General features: G+C 38.9%; 1 protein-coding gene across 6 annotated transcripts in view; it reads left to right on the top strand.

Annotated features, from left to right (window-relative positions):
• sema4ba (sema domain, immunoglobulin domain (Ig), transmembrane domain (TM) and short cytoplasmic domain, (semaphorin) 4Ba) overlaps positions 1-21008 on the top strand; it is an 80379-nt gene that overhangs the window by 47676 nt on the left and 11695 nt on the right. For 5 of the 6 annotated variants that reach the window (XM_044355823.1, XM_044355825.1, XM_044355824.1 and 2 more), the window contains one exon: positions 8624-9045. In XM_044355823.1, the coding sequence (XP_044211758.1) occupies positions 8928-9045 (118 nt within the window). In that variant the 5' untranslated portion in view covers positions 8624-8927. Of the gene's footprint in view, positions 1-2803; positions 2826-8623; positions 9046-21008 lie in introns of those variants that run through there. The other variant, XM_044355827.1, reaches the window with a different exon arrangement.

Raw genomic sequence — 21008 nt, 5'->3', positions numbered from 1 at the left:
TGTAGCTAATCAAGTTTGTGAAGGTAAACAAGAACAAGAGAGATAAAGCACTCCAGGATGATGCCATGTTATCAGTCTTCTCTCTATCAGGGTCAATATTTCACTCCAGTAAATGCAGACAGATTTATATGGCAAACAAGTGGAGACATTTAAAATGGGAGTGAGTGTTTCAACAGGCCTGACCTACTTACAGCAGCCAGAGCTGAAACAGCTCCTCACCTGTGTCTGGCAGACGCCAGGACCCCTCATAAAAAGACAGGCCTTCGATATCTTAAGCAGCGCACTGAACAGTATAATACTGTATATTTTTTATTTCTCTCATAAAATAGTCCTTGACAAATTTGTTGCTTTTGCTGGACTAGACTGCATATGGTTACACTTTCTTTGACTTGTCCAAACTGTTACACTGCTTGCCATCTGGTTACTACTCTATGTGACAGTAAAAGTCCTGCTTAGGTTCAATGTGAGCAAGCACTAACCCAAGACTTGAAGGTGTGATTAGGCTAAAGTTCATGTTAGTTACTAGAGTCTAAAGAACTCTTTGTTGAATATTTACTTCATATCACCTAATACATTTTGGACATTGAACGGTCTAAACAAAATGTTACCTGGTATAAATGTATTTTAAAGGCTTCTTCTTTAAGGTTAGTGTGAAGTCAGTGAACTCATTATTGATTCTGAAAGCATTTGCTCCGTATGTGTAATGGAAAAGAGAAATGGAAAGACGTTTCCACACTGTAATTTCATGGCAAAGGCTTCATCTGTGCATCTCATCACAGCCCGCACGCAGTAAAGGTATTTTTCCCTTTCAGCAGAAGACTGACACAATGTAGAAAAGCTCTGAGAAATGTCACCCCCCCCCCCATCCTAATACCGCAGCATTAACACATGTGAGGTGGCAATCATTTAGTTTACTGGTGAGCATGATTGTGTTGAGGGCAGAGAGAGGTGATTTGAATTTTCCACCAGCAGCTAATGTGAGTGTGGGAGATTTAACATTCATTAATATGCAGGTGAAGTCAGATTTATCAACACATATAACACTCAGAATTTCTTTGACATGTTCTTGAAGGGGATTAGTAAAAAAAATACATGTACTAACGCCCAAACTCGACTGTTGAGTTTCTGAGAAAGAAGAAACCAGAGCTGCAACAAAAAGATGGACCAACAACCTTACAGTACAACTTTAACTGAGTTGTCAGTGAAAAATTGCTTTATTTCTCTTTAATACAAATACAAAAAACCCCACTGACATTGATTACATAGTGTTCTTGTTCCTTTTATGAGCAATATTTATTATAGTATACATATTTATCATGGTATAAACAATAGTATAAACAATTGTGGTGTAGACGGCAGCAGTGTCCTCTAGTACGCCAATGACTTTGTTGTTGCAGGAAATGTCAAGATGTATTATTTAACCCATAAAAGAAGAAAGTTCTTCTCTGGAGGTTGCAGATCAGTAGTGATAGTACAGATACAGTTGTTTTGTAAACATGAATATCTGGGCATTATATCACCTAATGTATACACTAAGGGATCATGTGCACATAATGGGTCAATAGACTAAGGGGTTCAAAAGGCTAATAAAAGGAGATAATATACAAAAAGACGACAGATTACAGAAAGATGTTACACAAGAAGTTCAGTTTATTTGTCCTGAGGAGTTCTGCTTAGCCTGTTTATAAATTCTGAGAAAATAACCCTGATGATGTCCTTAGTTTAGGGAGGAGGGTCTTACATAAGATGCTGCTGCATTATTGGAAATGTAAGATCCAGCATTTTTGATACATGACGCATACTGGAGACTAGACGTTAAGATATCTTGTTCTTTTTGCTTTGTTGTTGACCTTCTTTTGGAAATGTCTCTTACTAGTTTGTGGAAAAGCAACACTAATTTAATGATTGCAACAATTGACAAATGGCGTGTTAAAACGGGTTACCAACATAGTATTAGTGTCTGAAAGTTGTATCAAATGATACAACTCTCAATACTCTCAAAGATGTGGGTGTTCCCTTTCTCAGTAAATGGTGTGACAACAGTACAACAGGCTGTAGAAAAGAAATAGGCCATTTCAGCAAGATCAACTAGGCAGGCTTCCTAAAAGTGGATCAGCTTACACTGGATTGTTGAAAACTGAAAAGAGTGCACACAGAGAGACGTTCAAACTTCTGCCAGGTTCTCTTCAGTGTTTACCATGTTTGAAAGTGTATTAATGACAGCACATGAATAGTTTTAATCTAGGTTTATGCCCTGTCTGATGTGTTTTGCTCAGGAATAAAAAAGGGAACAAAGCCACGACTCTCACACAGTAATAAAGACCCCATTGAGTCTAGTATTTGTCTGGTGAGATTAGTTACTTTCAGGTGATTTTCCATCTCCTTACAAGTACCAAGAAATAAAGCATAGCATCAGTTCAGGAAGAGCACTGAAGTTGTGCTTGTATTGGCTGATTGGCATCAGCTGTTTCCAATATGCTTCACAATCACTGGCTCATTCACAGCTGTGTGACCAGTAACATCCAATCATAATCATGCAGGTAAACAGCATGGACATTATAACTTGACACGCCAAAGATGTTCCGTGCTGGAGTTTCTTCCACCACCAACAAACTCCTCCTTATGTGGTATTTATTCTTTGTTATTGTTGATTTAATTAAGATCTAATGTTCATAAAGGGGGAATTAATTCTCCCTGCATAAATCCTCTTCGCTACTCAAAGCTTTTTGAGAACAAAGCCTTTTCTGCCAAATCTAACCATATGCAATGAATCTCACTTACTTGACGCACGTGTCGTTGACTTAAATACATTTGAGTTTGATGAGGTGAGTAGAAATACTTATTAGCACCTTCAGCGTCTTTGCCCTTTCATTTGCTTCTCTTGGTCTCTTTCCCCTCTCCATATATTAAAGCACTTTTCTGTCTGTCGTGGAGCCCCCGTTGCTCTTCTTTCACCCACTTCGGCCCTGATAGTGATAGCAGGCCTGGCGACAGACCTAGCTCAGCTACTTTACATTTCATCAGCAAGCTGCTTCTGCTGGCTCCACATCTGTTATGGAAATTTGCTCAGAGGGGAAATGGAATGAAATGGAATATGATTTTGAATATTTTCACTTCTGGGAACGGGTTGATTTAGGCACTTGTATAGGTTTCAAAGACAGAGGTGATGAAATATGCTCATTCACTTTCACAGCCATATATTACATTAATCTATCAATACATTCTTAGCGACTGATAGCTTCAAATTCAGGATGTTTTAAGAAGTCAGCACTTGTGATAATATTCACCACCTCTGACCGTGTGTCGGAAGCCCCTGAGGAGAAGCAAGCTTGATGAATTTAACTCCCCTGAACCTTAAGTTCAAAATGTCCCCTATCTCTGTTCAATATTTTAATAAGATTTTAATTAGGCAATTAAAAGTCTTTGGAAAAGCATATGGTCATAATTACTGCTGTATGGTTCACTCAGGGATGAATGAGCCATTAATTACTCTTAGCTGGGTCTGGGGATTGGACTTAAAGTGGGTCGAGCAGAAGAGAGGGTATTTCTTCAGACGCCACTGTCCCCTAATCAGAAATGCAGACTTTCAAATTTCAATCCACTGGTGAACTAGACTGGACCAGCTATTTGGAAATCCATGACTAAGTTTGTGCGTCAAGTCCTTCTTAAGTTCTTAGTAAATATCAGTTAGTTCCCAACTAGTATTTCACAAATTCAGTTGAACCATTAAAAATGTAAAGGGATAGTCAGACATTTTGGGAAATGCACTTATCCGCCTCCTTGCTGAGAGTTAGATGAGAAGATCGATATCAATCTCATGTCTGTAAAATATAAAAAATACAGCCAGTAACCAGTTAGCTTAGCTTAGCACAAAGCTTGGAAACTTGAGGGAACACATGTTTATACTGTTTGTTAATTTAGCTCAGTGACAGTTGAACCTGGAAGTTACTGGGTGTAAATATTAAGAAACAACTTATCTATGTGATTTATTTATTTATTGAATGGGACAGTGTGCAGTTTGAAACATTAAAGATGCACTGCACCAGAGTTAGCTTGAAACTAATTTGCATCTGTAGTCCCCAACAAAAAACATACAACAGCACAACAACAAACAGTAAAAAGCAAACCCCCCCCCCCCCCCCCGCAAAAAAAAAACAAACAAACAAAAAAAAACCCCACACAGAACACACCATACAAACTACAAAGGTACACACAGCACATCACATACACCTACAACAAAATGTACAAACTAGTTTGGGCGGTGCAACTGTTTTAATTAAGTGATGCGTAAATCTCCATTTTGCAATAACTTATGTTGCAACAATACTAAGCACTTATGAAAAGCTGGTACAATCTCTCTTTACAGGAAACACCAAATTAGTTCATGGAAGCAATGTGATAATACCTTAAAATTCCTGTATTTGCTTTGTCAGAACTCATTTTGACCTGATACGTGAGATTGGTGATGGTGCTGTCACATCTTACTCATAGATAGGTATCTTTAGTCCTGGATGAATAGTTGCAAAATAACCTGGAGGCAGTAGGACCGGTACAGAACTGTGTCAACACTGCACTCCCACACCGCTCACCCGGTGATTCAGCCACTCTGTCCATATGTGCGGGCGTGCTCCGCCATTAAAGCCTCTCCTGACAGATGATATCCTCCACATCTCGCATCTGCTCCTTCACACATCTGAGAGCCCTTCAGTGGCGTGGAGGTGTCGAGGGGGCAGGAGGGGGAAGTGCTGATCGCAGGTTGAAGGCCACATCTGGGAGCACGTGACCCGGGTTGTCCGAGGGGCATCATGTAGGTGTCCAGTGTGTGTGTGTGTGTGTGTACAGGTGGCTTCCTGAGATGACAGGCATGCCAAAAGGTCGTATTTATCCGTCAACACTTTCCAGTCAACAGGCTGTGTATGTAATCCAAGAAACCTTGACCCCCTCCTACTCTACTCGAATGGCAAAAGCTAATGTTGGTGCCACCTGTTTGAGCAGTGCTGCTATTTATAATACTCTTATAATAGTCTTATAAGTAGTGCTGTCAGTGGACAGTCTTTGCCATTTGGTGATATATAGTGATAGTTTTACTATATGGCTGGAGCTGTATTTCAGGAAATGACTGGCAAAGACTGCTGGGAATCTCCCTGTTTGGTTAAATATAAAACTAATTTCCTCTTTTGTGACATACTGCACTGTGACATACAGTGTTTTGACAATGCAGGAAAGATAATGTCCAAAGATTGATTCTCACTTGTTTTATATAGTAGATTCCACTTTGCTTTTCAGGTTGAGCTTATTCTGAAAGCTTTCAGTTTGATGTTGACAATGTTGGGATTTTTATCCTTATTACAACCAGATGTGTTAATGAATCAGGTTTTCTCTTGTGTGGAATTCACTCTCTGTTCCCAGCAGAGCTTCTTATTGCTTCATTTAATGGTCTCTTCCCTTCTTCGGGTAATTGTTTTCACCGCATAGACTGTCAAAACTATTCTTGTTACTTATATGGATGATGGAGCCAGTGAGCTGATGCCTATGCACCATCAATCAAATAGTGACAACTCTTCATGCCACTTACTTCCTATCCAAAAGCATAAGATATTTCAATTTCCAGTGGGGATGCCCCCTCTCTCTTTTCAAAGCACTAATTTTGACAGTTTTTACAGTTTCAGTTTTGATTTATTCACTAATATCTTTCTCAGTATCAGTATTTCTCAATATCAGCGTCCTCATTGTGTCCAGACGTCATTATTCAGGTGAGAAAATCTCTGAGTAGATAAAAATATTGATACATTCTTCTCAGTCGCCTTCAATTATTAACTTGCGCTCGCAGTAATATAAATTTTGTAAACAGTGGTGAGTGCCTGTGGAACTTTTTCAAAGGCTGCCCTGATCTTCTGGTTTTGTGGGCTGTGAGGGAGCCTGAAAGGAAACTCTTCAGACATTACTCAGGATTCAAAAAGCTACTCACCCTCCGCACTGTTCCTGAGACACGGATTGATTTTATGTGGCTAAAACTTTATTTCAGGCTTGAAGTCTTTGTGTGCTTTATTTAAATGTTTGTGGTTTGTGGTTAAAGATGCAAATACAGCATTGTGTCAGTCTCTATCAGTTCTTTATCAGTTAAACGACATATAATCTTCAAGTTGATGATAAAGAAATAATAGGCCACGTTTTTCATTCTTTTGTTATGAAATGCATAAATATAAATTTCATCATACTGTGTTTTTGATTGGTTTATATACATGTATATGAATAAATAATACTTGCTTAGGTCAAGGAACCAAAAATCTATTACCCCCCCCCCCCACTAATGAAACCAAACCTGATTAGACTATTGACTTTCTAATGATCTGTAGTTAATGACATGTACAGTGATTATGTCAAACTGATAATACTGATATGTTGCTGGAGGGGAAATAGAGAGAAACTCTAAAGATTTTAGAGGAGATCATAGAGAGAGAGAGAGAGATGGGTGAGGATTATCCATATCCAGAGCACACTATCACGTCTGTGTAGGGAGTGAAAGGGATGATTCAGTTTATGCATCATGCAGGAGAGAGCAGTGAAGTGCAGAGTTGCATATAGATTTCTGTGCTGTCAGAGGGGCCCTTGTTCTCTCGCTCGCGCCAACTTGAGCTCTCTCTACGTACCTCAGTTGGATTCAGCTTGATGCATACGGGTCTCTTTTTCGGACTGTCACACAAACCCAGAATTGATGGTAGCTCCGCTGCTTGTTGGTCAAGTGGTGTCTCACTTTGAATTGTCCCACACAAAGGATACTAATGATGCTTATGGCTGCCCTTCTTGTCTATTACATGTTACAGTCCACTGGCATCACGTAGGCTACTGGCAGGGGGGTACTGGCCAAAACTTCAGATGTTTAAAAGCAGAAGTCTTTCATAACCTCATCTGCTATTGTCATCATGATCATTAAGAGTCACAATCCCACTGCTGTAGGCCTAAATTCTTCAGTGTCCAGACACCCTTGATTATTTTTCCTTTAATATCTTTTACTGTACAAATCTAGACAGTGTACTTGTGGTAAAGGTATGACAGATCTCCTGTAATGAGATCCTTTTTAATATTTGAGAGACTTTTAATGAAACGGCTTGTTTCAAACAACTCTTTTTGAATTTGTCCTTTGCTGTGTTATTCCTCATTTCTTAGACTAAATGGACAGAACAGAGTCTGCCTGTATTTCTCCTATTCAAGTCCCATCTGTGTGTCACTACTGCTGTAGAAATAACCCTCTTTGTGTCTTGTTCTCTGGCCTTTATCATGGCCTTCCTCCTCCTCCAAATGTCATCTTCCCAGCTCAGATTTTGGAGATGTCTGTGTTTGCAGCTCACGTCAGACTGCTTATTGACTAAGAGTCAGGATCCCCTTGATAGAAACCAGGAATAGCTTCACTCTCTACCTTTTGCTATTGATTGCCATACCTCAGATGAAACTGAATCTCCTGTTGGTTTCATTTAATGAAGTGCTCCCTGTGGCAACTGTAATGGAGTGTTTGCAGTTGTAACTGGTATGTCTGTATTGAATTTCCCTTCACGTCTCACTACGTTCAGTTAATCACCATCAGTGAATTGCCCCATAACTCCATTACTGGTATAATAGTTGTCTTGTGGCTTTTTTTCTGATATTTTCTTAAGAATTGTTGTAAAAGTTCTGGACAAAGGAGTTAGCCAGTGTCAACTATTAAATGACAAAAACAACTCAAATTTAATAGTGATTTTTATAGATTTGAGGAGAATGGAAGCAGTAGGCCTACGCAAATATTTAACCAAGTTTGGACACTTTTATCTCCATTAATTTGTCATCACAACTGAAAACAGGCAGGACCGAAGTCTTCTAGGGCCTGTGGGAATCAAAACATTGTACAGAATTAGTGGCGATAGTGTATCACCCCTGTCATTTTTTTCCCACTCAGTAATAAATCAATGTTTAAACCAAAGAAAACTGTGGGACAGAAACTCCTGTCAGTCCTGTAATATGAGCCGTTATCTGGGCGACACACCTTTTCATTGTCTTTGAGCTTTAGTTAAGACTTCCAAGAAGTCTGTTGTTGTTGCTGTTTTCTTTTCATTCCAGAGCAGTGAGCAATAGAGCAGGTATGAGGAGTTCAGATGTGCAGATTGCAGCTTTTGGGAGCGTGAGGTTGTTTGTCAGTAGGCGACACTATGAAATTAACTTGACCTGAGCATTTGGGTGTAGACAAACACAACCTCAAGGCCCATTCATATAGTCTTCTCTTAATGATCAATACAGTGATAAAACTTTCTTACCCCTCTGAACAGAAACTGAAAGCAATGCCATAAAACCTGATGTGTAGTGTGTAGTTAAAAGGTCAGCATGAACCTCACTGAAGGAGAAAGCAGACTAGATTTAATTACTTAATTGCCTATAAAATGGAAGACAAAAAAATCCATCATACGTTTACCACGGTTGCAAATGACAAAGAAAAGCAGCAAATCATCACTACTGAGAGAATGTTTTCCTTTTTACTTGAACATTTCTTAAACAATTAATCGATTATCAAAATAGTTTATTTTTCTGTCATTTGACTAATGGATTAATCCGTTAATTGTTCCAGCTCTAATATTGTTTTCTTGCATCTTCACAGATCTCAGCTGAGACCCTGCGGTGTCGTGTACGCATGGAGGCTGATCGGTGGAGGCTTTCTGTCTTGATCTAGAGGTTGTAGTTCATCATTTCAAACCAGCATCGTCTGCAGGCCCGACGGAGTGCCACGGCTTCTCAACAGAGCATAGACCTTCTATTCAAGGAGCCTGGAGCTGCACGAACAGAGAGAGAGAGGGAGAGGGGGAGAGAGAAAATAAACACGGGTTAAAAAAAGACGCTCTTCATGAATTCCCCAAAAACTTGAAAGGCAAATACTGCAACTTGGCTGGCGATCCTGAGGAGGCATGCGGACAATGAGTATGGCTTTGCTCTGTCTCCCAGCCTACACTTTTCTACTTGTTGGTTGCTTTCATATAGCTGCCACAGAAAGTGATGTCACCCCACGCCTCACCTTCTCCTACAGTAAGTTTTATCAACTTCTTCACTATATGACTACCATGCCATTGCAGAAATACAGTTTTATGTGGTGTTTCTTTCATATAAGGTTACATGGAGTATTGGCATCAAATACATATATATATATATATATATAAATAAATCACTTGAGTGCAAGGTAGCTGACTCATCAGGCTGTTATATATCTGTAAAGAAAGTGCAGCTTCAGGTAGTTCCACTAAACTAGGGGTGCCTTGGGCTTCAGTTTGAGGTTTGTGAGATCATTTGCATGCCCCTAACTATCAGAAAGAGTCAAAAAAGAGCACGGCTGTTGTTTTCTTAGTCGTGGCTCTGTGTAGTAGCGCTGCTGCGTGCTCACAGCTGGCCAGAGGTGAAACTTTACACAAATGCAAAATGTTTGATCTTTTATATTACAGGGGAAGAATAACTTGTATATCACGAGTGGTCAACAAAAAAAGCAGCCACATTCTGTCAGATCATTTATTAATGGTTGATTTTAAGAAATTATACCTCTAACATCCTGCCTACAGGACTGATTATGTAATTCCCAGTGGTGTCCCCACTCATTAACTCTGCCCACGTAAAAAAAAAAAAAAATCAGTACACTTCATATGTGTCCATTGTAAGAGCTAAAAGGATTTAGATGGGTGAAATGGTGTTTGTCTACACCATAATGATTGAAAATCCATGTAAATCCGTACTGTGAACGGCAGCTCCATCGAGGTGTCTCTGTCGAGTACCTACAGGTCAGACGCAATTACAAAATGAACAGGCCCATTGTGCTGCGACTTACTGAGGGCAGTCTGACTTAGTCTCACAAGCACTGAGAGGTATTGCTCTTATATAAGCTGTATTTCTTTGTTTGCTTGCAGAATAACATACCATCCAGCCAACTTAGTAACAATATGTCATATTTGACCATTAAAATATGTTGAGGACATTGTTAAATTAGCCTTATTTGGATTTCTGTGCAGCATTATTTGTTGTTCACTCTTCATTGATGCTGCCATGGTCACCAGTGCCAAGCAGTGATTGTATCATCACTGATTTAATTATTCAAATGAAGTACTAGTGCACATGAGATGACAAGTTGGATTTAAACATTTTGCGTGCTTTAGTATGTCTGTTGAAAATTAAACAAAATAATGGATTATGAGATCAATGCAGGCTTTCGATGATTGAACTGCAGTTAGTGACTCACGTTAAGGCATCATTAGAGTCTTAATGTCAGGGCGGATTGTGTTGATAGAGATGTACTTGTGCTCTATTATAGACACAGATAAAACTTCCAACATTGGGCTAATTTCGAGGCAGGGAAGCTCCAAAATAGGTCAGCCATCTTTCCTGTCTGAGCTTGTTCGTTCCCTCATGTAGAACCTCTATACCAACAGGTAATCTCTCTCACCTGCCAGCCTCAACAAAGCCCACAGCTCGGCCCTGGTGGAGCGTTTCACAACAACACACAACATCAATCACTCATTGAAAAGAAGCATCACGTTCACACTTCTCCCTGTTTTGATGGAAAGATTTGTTTTTAGGGCGTTCAGCCAAGGTTGAACACCACCATAAAACATGTAAAACGCAAAAGTCAGAGGCTCAGAAGACTAGACTGTACATATGCTATACATTCAGTATAGGTGAGACTAAGCAAGGAAGGTTGTCCTTTCTATTTCGTGTCTTTCTTAGTAATATTACTGGAGCTAACCTAAGGCTCAGTCATCACTTGTTTTGCAATAGCTTTTATGTTGCTGTAACTTCAACCCCACTGATAAGCTTTGACCTTTCCATGAGGGGTCCTGTAGGAAATAACACAGCTTTAACAACAGAATTAGTTATGATGACCCCATAAAACCTAACAAGGGGTCATCTTATGAGGTCTTATTGACCTATCTTGACATGGAGTCATTATATCAGGTCTTACTGACCCATCTTGACATGGTTAAGAGGAATTTACCAGCTTAAGTAGTAAGTCTGACAAAAGGTACTGAACTGGACAGACTTTAGCAAGATGTTGGTGTTTGCCAGTTTTTAAGTTTTAGATAGTGAAAAGCCATGTTTCATCCTGCTGGTGCAGGTTAGCGGGGCCTGGTGATATAAGTTGTCTTGTTGTTGTAATGTCGGTTTTACTACGCTGACATTTCCCAGCCTCCCACAGAAGAGCTTTGTCACATTGTGTTTACAGTATCAAAGCAGAATGCAGAGCTGCGGGCCTCTGGGACCTGAACTTTATACAGGAGAAACCGCCTGGCCTTGTCATGCTTTCTAGTCCTCTATTTGGATGCCAGTTAGCTCGATGGCTTGCATGCTTTAACCTCAGTAGCGTAGGCTGGCCAGAGCCCTGCTTGGCTGCTCCTCATCCGGTAACATTTTCGCAGACCAACTTCCCCTCCTCTTCCCTCTTGCTCTCTCTGTGTCCCGCGGTCCCCGCCTCTGCCTTAATGAAGAGGGTAATCTGCCATGAATAATGAATGGGGATTTGTATGTGTTATGGTGTGAACACTTGTCTGGTTCTCATTATGCGCCTATCAGGACGGATCATGGGTTCAGGGAGTAGAGCCTGCATCTGCTTTTCTCTCTGCTTTTGTTCCAGGCTTTAATGCAGACCATGCTGAATGGCTTACTGTGTTGGAAAAGTATTTAAAGGCACACCTATAAGCCGTTTACGTTGCCTGTCTTTGCCTGTTGATCTGCTTAACCCTCCGTTAGACATCATGTGTGTGGACAGTCATGCTATAATGTTGTTTAGAGGCCATGCCCACAGCCACACTGGGAGTAAAGCGTTATTAATTATTCAAAAGCTGTCATGTCTCGACCAGTTGAATCAACCACTCTCAAGTAATTCACAATGACAGCAGTGTCAAGTGAGATAACAGCTTTTCGATACTGTTTCGCTGCCACATAGCTGAACGTCGGCTCTTCCTGGTATGAATGCTTAATCGTGATTCACTTGATCACTTGTTAAAAGAAGAGTGTACCAGTGATGTTACAACTTAGTATTATTTTATTATGATTTAGTTCATTGATTATAGTTTTGGTTAACTGAATAATCAAAAAATGGTGATCAGGACCCATCAAAAATTAATAGACCCCAAAGTGAAGTTATAAATCGTACAGTTGAAATGATCAGTTAATTATTCAATTAGTTGATTGACAGAAAATTAATCTGGGACAATTTTGATAATTGACTAAAAATGACTCTCTGGCTCTTGTATGACAATTAAATATTTTTGGGTCATAGATATTTTAGTTGAACAAAACAAGTAATTTGAAGATGTCGCTTTGGGCTCATGGAGATAGTGATTAGCATTTTGTGACTATTATAGTATTTGGAGTATTACAGTATTCAAATTATAATGTGAAACTGAATCTCATATGTGAAGCAATTTATTTTGATATTCCTACTTGATAAGATACCAAACTTAAGTTTTCTGTTTCATAGATTGCATTGAAATGTAAAAGAAAGCTATATGTTATTATTGTTTTATAGATTTCACCTGTATCACAGTAATACTTTATTTAAATGTAAATATACAGCAGTAAATAGAACAGATGGTGATTTTATGACGTTGCAACATCTGTACTCCATAATGTACTGTATGTTTGACTGATCAGTGTCCATCTTAGTGATAGTTTTCAATCCATCATCAGAAGATAGATAATTGGTCCTGACACTGCTTGACACCCACTCTGTCCAATCCACCAGGGAGGGGGACATACATCAAACTCAACAGACCCTGTAAAAACACTCTCATCACTCTGCAAGTTCATTCTCCAGGTGTTATGAGGACTTTTTCTCTGCTCGTACTGTAATTACACAACGTGGTGTCAAAGTGCTGCTGTACAGTTAGAAACATGTCATGACCTCATGTACAGTCCCCGTGTTTTTGATGTTACCTCTGGAGGAAAGGGGTCATGGTGAGTTCCTGATGAACCAGCAGCTGCTTTACATTATTGTGGTTAATCTGGGGTCAGGCCTTGTTGCTCCCTGACCAACACATTGCCCTATCAACATTTTCCATGGGAAAAGGAGGATCCCCTAGAGTTGGAGGCTCTATTAATAGTTTTAAGAGATTTGTTTTATTTAAATGTTAACAGATTAATTTGTTTCTATCCTCCAATAAATTGCCCCACCATAGCCTGTTACTGCTCATCCCTGCTGTGTGAATACGTAATGCGCATATTTTATCTCTCTCTTTTAATGCTCTACTCTATAATTTCCTCGGCATTTGGAGAATTTGCAGCATTTACAATGTGACTTTCCAACCTCTGTTTCCTGAAGTTGTGTTCAAAATTGCCACCAATCTCAGCATCAGCATGGTGCAGTGGAGACAATATCCTACTAACAAGATGCAGCCACACAAGTTACCAATACAAACAGCAGGCTCACAGCTTTCCTAATGAATCTCCTGGTGAATTGACCCTCTTGGCCTGTTGCCTTAATGCATTCCAGATGCGTCAGTCTCTGTCCTTCTACTTCCCAGGTCTAGTTTCCCACACAATTACCCATCTAGCTTTTAATAGCTAGTTTATAACAACTTGGGATAATTTAGTTAGAACTTTAGTGTGGCCTGTTTTCTGTCTTTCTGTCACCAGACAATGTGACAATAGTGGGAGTTCTGGCGCTGCTCCGCCACCGACCCAGTGGCACTGTGGCTTCCTGTCACAGCAGTCAATGCCTCGCTCTCAGCAGAGGGTGTTAATCACTTCTTCTCAGAGCAATTGGATTTACGCGGGTTCATCTTTTCTATCCTGAGGAAAGTCCTTGAACAAGTACGGTAGGCAGATAAAGACAAAGAAAAGAGATTTGTTCCTGATGTCTCTTTGCGCTGCCTGAGTAGCTTCTTCCTCACTTCTCTAAAGTATCATTTCTGTCTTGTGTCTTTATTTTCAAAAGCTGAACTATCACACGTCATTTCTACTACATCAGACATCTGACATCAAAGAGTTAGTTTAAATGAAAACTGATATAATATTACCAGAATTTGGATATCTCAATATGTTTTTCCATTGTTTTACTTTTTAACAAATTGATTTTTGTATTTTGAATCAGTGTCATTGTCTTTTATCTTGATAGAGACAGAGAGTTGATGGACTGTGTAAAAAGTGACAGTGATAGAAAATTGATTGAATCCATGTGCAACGTATTCCTTTTGGTTAAGCTTCTCATATAATAATGTGGTTAAATTCAGTTAAGTTACATAGCTTCATGACTTTCTTCCTAGGTTTGTTAGTTTAATATAATTAAAAAATAAAACATGATCAATCTCGTCAAGGTACACTTCATGTAACTTCTTTACATTCAGCTCTATTTAACCTCTTCCACTCCCACCCCCCTACCATAGACCCATTTTTGGGTTTAGGGAGAGATAGCAGGTCATATGCCACATAGAAATGGTATATATCATCTGAAAGCTGAGAGCCTGAAGATTAATTTGAGATGCAGCTCAGCACTGTGTGTTTTCCAGTAATAAATCTGTAATGAACGTTGTGTTTTGGTTAGGTACCTAATCAAATTTTGAAAGTTTAGAGCCTCTAAGGGCTCAGAACACTATGATGGAAGTATATGATGTCCATTCTCATGCTCCATTATGTCTCATAAGTTGGTGCACCAATTTTTGGGTTGATACCATTTGTTACACAGATTTGGTGCAAAATTTAACCATTTTTTACCACTCGAGAATTGATAAAAATCGTCAGAAATCCCTCCAAAATACCACATTAAGACACAAAGACCTTGAGGAACACAATGGAAAAATAAATTCATGCTGTAATTTGACACAAATACTTTTCACATTTGGAGATTTCTGTAAGAATTGCATTTTTCAGCGATTGGATGGCGAGCACTTCTGTTCTGGAAATTGCTCAGGGACCCCCGTTGTTGTCAATATACCTAGGAAAGCCATATGTCCTCTGAATGTCCCAGGTCTCTAGTTTGTGGCTGTTAAGTTTCATGATGCTGTGATTATCCTAGAGGTCACAACAGGTCATTTTATACAGTGCAGTCAAGTTTCAAAAAATGGTCTCACTACAATGAAATGGTTACTATGGAGTCTAATATCATCACACATGAATACAATTGGGCTCATTGAATCCACAAGAGTCTCAGCTTTCCAGTCATACCAAATTTATGCAATTCCAAGACTGTTTAGGGACCCCAGTATGCAGAAATATTCAAATACACCATTTTTAGAATAGGCGAAAATAACACATTTATACTGCATGCAAAGAACTTTGTTTTTTTGCCCAAAACTGCATGGGATTAGCATAAAGTGGACATGTCTGTAAAAGGGAGAATCGTGGGTAAACATAGAACACATTTTCATTCAGATGTCTTGAGGTGAGAGGTCAAGGACCCCTTTGAAAATGGCTGTGCCAGTTTCCCCTTCGCCAAAATTTAGCCAAACTTTCAAGTGTTATTTAGCTGAGCCTGCTACAGCCTCTAAAAGACAGTAATGTCAACTGCGGATGCCAGTGTCCTCGGGGAGGTTAAAATGAAAGTAGTTCTGGTGAGACTATTGGTTACCAGCATCCTTCAGAGATGAGAATGTAGTTGTGTTTATGGTCACAAGACTGGAAGTGGGCCTTCTGACGTCCCTGAAAGATGAGCCATAATGAGTCTTTGCTTGCCTTTGAACTCAGTAAAGACAGGCGGCCATTTTTTTTCAGGTCATCTACTGGTTGACTTTGACCTCCTGCACTAATCTTTATGAACTTACAAACTGCTAAGACGTCATTTTAGATTTAATATCAGGTCCTGCTCCTTGTCTTTAATGGTGACAGTAATCTGCGTTTCCCAGCCTGTCTTGTTTGCAAGTACAAATAATGTAAATACAAATGAACAGATTTTGCCACTCATATACAGTAATCGTCATATTTTCTTGAGGTTCTGTAGTAAGTAAACAAGAACGGGTGCTTTAAATGAAGTATGCAACCTTCTGATCTCCTGAACATACAGCTGTAAGAGCTGATAAAGGCAGTCCCTTCATAAGAGAGTGCACTGATTGAATCAGCCTGTTATAGATGCCCTACAAAAGAAGGCACTTAGATCTCTGTCACCAAAGAACAAATTACTCTACAGTTCCCCTCTAGAGGGGATATTTCAAGCTTTTAATTATCGTTGGACTTTTTTGGACACAGGCTCATCAGGAAATCAGCAGCAAAAGTGTAGAAGGATTCCTTTAAGTCCGATATAATTAATTTCCCCTCTAAATAGATTAGCAAGCCAGTCTAGACAAGTATTTCAAACCATTTAGCAGTGTCATTTGAAGAAATGACTCTTAATTACATAATAATGGCAATGATCTCATATTGCTTACAGCTGCGAGAGGTTGAACCACTGAGTGCTCTGTTCATGCACTTCTATGAGAGGTCACAGAAGTGCTCTGAACCAGACAAAGCTGCTCTCTCAGATACAGCGAGGTGTAAAGCCCTCCAGCTCTGCCCGCTGGTTTCTCTCGTTGTTTAGTGTTTTCAGTTGGACAGAGGGTCGTCTTTCTGCTTGACTCATGTTTCCGTCATCAGACCAGCAGAGACAGCAGAGTGGAGAGTAGTTTGGTTTTGTTTAGTTTTTCTTACATATTTTACATGATATAAATTCAACCATTTGTTACTATCAGTTCACTTAAAATATAAAAAACCCCTAATGGTATCAAGCCATGCAGATTATTTTGGTTTTATGTGCTGAGGTTTTAAGATATCTGCCCCTGAAAATACAAATAATACAGTGGAGGTGAATAAAATATTGTTTGTGGTGTTTAAAGAATTGAACAATTATGTTTAAAACATTCAACAGTAATATGCCTTTTCCAAAAAACAATTTCCCAGATATTGAGGATAATCCACAGACCTCGCTGTGGACAGTTTTCACACTATTTCAATAGAAAGTTGTTCCAGTGAAACATTTTGACAGTAAGTATTTGAGAGGAATTGTTTGTGGAAAGACATGCACCTGTTAAGCCTTTCAAATGTAACTTTTAAATATGAGAACCATAGATTCAATATCTGAAAATCAAGGTAAAACACATTTATGCATGACTAGATATTATTACAGGAAGAAACTGGTGACAAATTAAGAGAAAAACCAACATCAAGTCTTATATTAAAGTGCTCGTCCATTATAAGACCCTCAGTGCACTTTGGCATGGCTTCTCCGGTGTTTGTAACTCTACTGGAGGGATTAACATTGTTACAAAATGTTCATCACTTTCTATTTTGGTGGCAGACATGTGGCAGACATTGCCGTAGCACACAGTATGATTCACATCATTTTCATATTCATCAAACCAGTCAGTGACACCTGTATAGAAGCATCTTCGCTCATTTATCTGGATTTTTTTCTTTAGTTTGTCACCCATTTGTAGGTCTTTTTGTAATTTGGATGAACTGATCCTTTAAATATTACTCAAAAGGCTAACTTCTGTTAAAAGTTACTCAAGTAATTAGGGCTGCAACTAACGATTATTTTTCATTATCAATTACTTTTTTACTAATCGATAAGTTGGTTTCCCAAAGCTCAATGTGATGTCTAAAATGTAACATAATCGGCATGTTTTTTGTCCCAATCAACAGTCCATAACCCAAAGATATTTAGTTTACTATCGTAGAAGACTAACTAAACCAGAAAATATTCACATTTGAGTAGATGGAATCAGATAATTTGGACCTTTTTTCTTAAGAAATTACTCAAAACAATGAACTGATTTCGGAAATTAATTTTCTGTCATTCATGTAATTGGGGAGGGATGGCTGTTTTGTTGTTTTTATCCATTTCTTTCAGTTTTTCTTTTCTTTTTCCCTTCTTTTCTGTTACCATTATTTTTCCTCTTGGATACTGATTGTGCACACTGTTGTTATTCATTACAAGTTGACTGTTCTATTGCTTAATATCATGAAACAAATGTCACTGATTGTTAATTAAAGGAAATATTTGATCACAAAAAAAGTAATTGTTGTAGCTCTACAAGAAATAGTTTATATGTAGCTCTTTTTAATTATTACCCTGAGAAACAGTTGCTTACACATAGTTACAGTGAAAGGGCACATGTGGCAACCTGATCATAACCATTTCAATATAAATATACCCTAAAAATAAATTCCTCCAGTACAGCAATGCACTTCAGAGGAGTGGCCATTTATTCTTCATAAGAAAGCTCTCTCAAAGGTTATGTTATAAGAGAAAAGCAAGACACGAGGACAAGGATGAACCTCTATAGTACATGTTGTACTGTTGTTATGACCCAGTCTAGTGGTCTAGGGGTTTATGTACCTCTTCAGTAGTGACATGATGGCCACTTGGCTGCCCTCTCTGATACTCTGTCTCTTTGGCTCCAGCTCCAGATACAAGCTGGTCTTCTCTCTACTCTTAAGTGCTTCGTCTGAATCATCTTGTCTGTTTCCCTCTTCCTGATACACACCACAACATTTCTGGGGCTGCATTGTCATGAGTGGCCCCTCAGGAATCAACCTCAGGCAGTCAAACAACAATAGAGGGGATTCTTTAAGAGACTGCGGTGTATGAGGAGGTGAATTTAGGACGAGTTCATCTAGGATACACTCATGCTTATTATGTAGTTTTGAGGGTAACACTCTGCACAGTGTTTGACCTCCAGTAGTTATCATATCCTGGTTTTGTGGTCTCAGGACTGTGTTGCTGACCGCTCATGTCCAAAATGTCTGAGAGTCAGTTCAAGTGCATACTAATTTATTTTAATTATTTTATTCTATGAAATGTCAGAATATAGTGGAACATGAAAATCATAATTTCCCATAGACTTTACTTCAATCATAGAACCCATCGGCTATCTGTGTGACAACAATTTAGCCTTTGGGGGCAACAGCCAATATTTCATGGATTCTGGTGTAGCAAGTGGATATCTGGATAATGGCTATCTGGGCCAAGACTTCCTCTTCCGTGCGCCGGCCATTATTTACAGTCTGATAAGCAACTTGAGACAGTCCAGACCATATTTTGGCTAATCTCTATAAACACATATATGCATATGAATGTAGATACATTTAAAAAGCTGAATCATCGTCAGACATTAGCCGATGGGTTCGAAGATTGCATTTCAGCCAATGTGTTCCTCCTCTTTTGCTCTCCACATGGACTGTTTACCTGCATGCAACCAAAGCCTGCTCAAAATGATGATGATTGGTTTACTCAGACTACAAACGGAAACCAAAACGCTTCCAGTACCAAAATCTTGTCCGGTTGCCTGCAGATTCTGAATTCATACGCAGATATCTGTTTATAGAGATTAACTTTAGGATGACGTTGCACACTTTAAAATTTATTTTTCTGGGTTGTTGAAAGTTTTGTAAATATAAAACCTGTCCTGACAAAGGTTTTGGTGGTACTGTGAGTGGCCACCAGGGTAAGTTTGCAGCAAGGCTGAGTCAGTCTTTATGCATCTGTGGTAGAGACACATTAAAGCTAAAGACTACAACTGTAATCCTGATTTTCTGATATCATGAGAAAGGTTGATTTCTTTTTGTTGTCTTGCATCTTTTCTTGGTATATATTATTGCTATCTAGTCTTCAAATTACAGGTTAAGTTACCAGTAAAAGTAAATATTGTTGAAGGTGATGAAGCTAGATGGCTTTGTTAAAATGTTTCTATAATGATGCAATTTGTGATGTCAGAATATATTTATGGGTAGATTTTGGCAGTGATTTTTTTTTTTTTTTTTTGTCAACGTGTTCATTTTTTAAGCATACAGTTTTATTAATAAAGAACATAAACAAAACACGCTATTTTCATATACCATTTAACAATTACCAACCTCTCAGAGGAATAACCAATCAGTCTTTACCGAAATACGAATTATGGTTTCCTGAAATTATAAATGGAAAGCTTTTTACCATTGAAAACCCTCCTGGATTTCTTTAATGATACTCAATTAGGGGCCCTTTTGTTTTTCTCCGTCAGTTGTGGTCGTTAAGTATGACAGTGGTGATCTGACTCCAGAGAATAATTGTGTAGATATCCTCCTCTATGAAAATCCCTCAAAGCATTTGTTATGGTTCAGGCTTTGGCCTTTGTCTTTCTCTGTGTAAATCACAGTTAAACTTGCCTAAGGCTCTGTGGGGAGGAAAAAAAAGGGAGGGAAACGGTACCGGCACAGGGCAGCACTCCATTTATCCTGTAATGATAGTGAAAAGGAGAGAGAACAGCCCCAATGGGTCCATGTACAGTACGCAGAGCAGAGCCTCTCGTGGTTTTACAGACAGATTTAACTACAGTAAGGCTCTCTGTTGCTGTGGTGATGGACTGCTATTAACATTTTGTTTTCCCAAGGGAGAGGAAGTGTCTCAACCTCCTGTACCTACCCAGGGAGGTGAGGTTATATCAGGTCACATGTACTGCAGGGTATGCACCACATCGTGTGCTTATTATCAATTGAACTTAATGACACCTTACTCTGTCTGGACTGGATTAGTTTTATGCAGGGAAGTGCCATAATTGTAATTATTACCACCAGCATCTGTGGTTTTAATCCAGTGTGAATCTGCCAAGCCTGTGATTCTTAGTGTGAAAGTGAAAATACAGTGAAAACTAAACATCTGACAATAATAAAACTGAAATGACTTTTACTTAATATGCATTATGGTTTTGTCGGCTCGCTTAATTTTATTGTATCTAAGGGGCTGTACAGAAATTATTGGTAGGGATGATCACGAAAGAGGGAGGGTTATGTATTTTTTCTTTTTGCTGAAGGAAGGATGGTCTATACTTCTTGGGAGAGCAAGAGAAGGAATTTTCTTTTCTCTTCTCACCCCATATTTATATTTTATTTCAGCCTTCTGTGGAAAGATTTTTTTAAAAAAAGATCAAATTGTTGTAAATGATGGCTTTAGTTTGCACAATGGATCATAAAGTTGCCATATGTGCAGGACAGCAATTCTGTTTGTTTTCCTGTCATAATTACAGAGAAACACAGAATCACTGGATCTTTTTGGATATACTGAA

Source organism: Thunnus albacares, chromosome 7 (assembly GCF_914725855.1).
Source record: "Thunnus albacares chromosome 7, fThuAlb1.1, whole genome shotgun sequence".
NCBI lineage: Eukaryota > Metazoa > Chordata > Actinopteri > Scombriformes > Scombridae > Thunnus > Thunnus albacares.
This window is presented reverse-complemented; position numbering and strand designations above follow the sequence as displayed.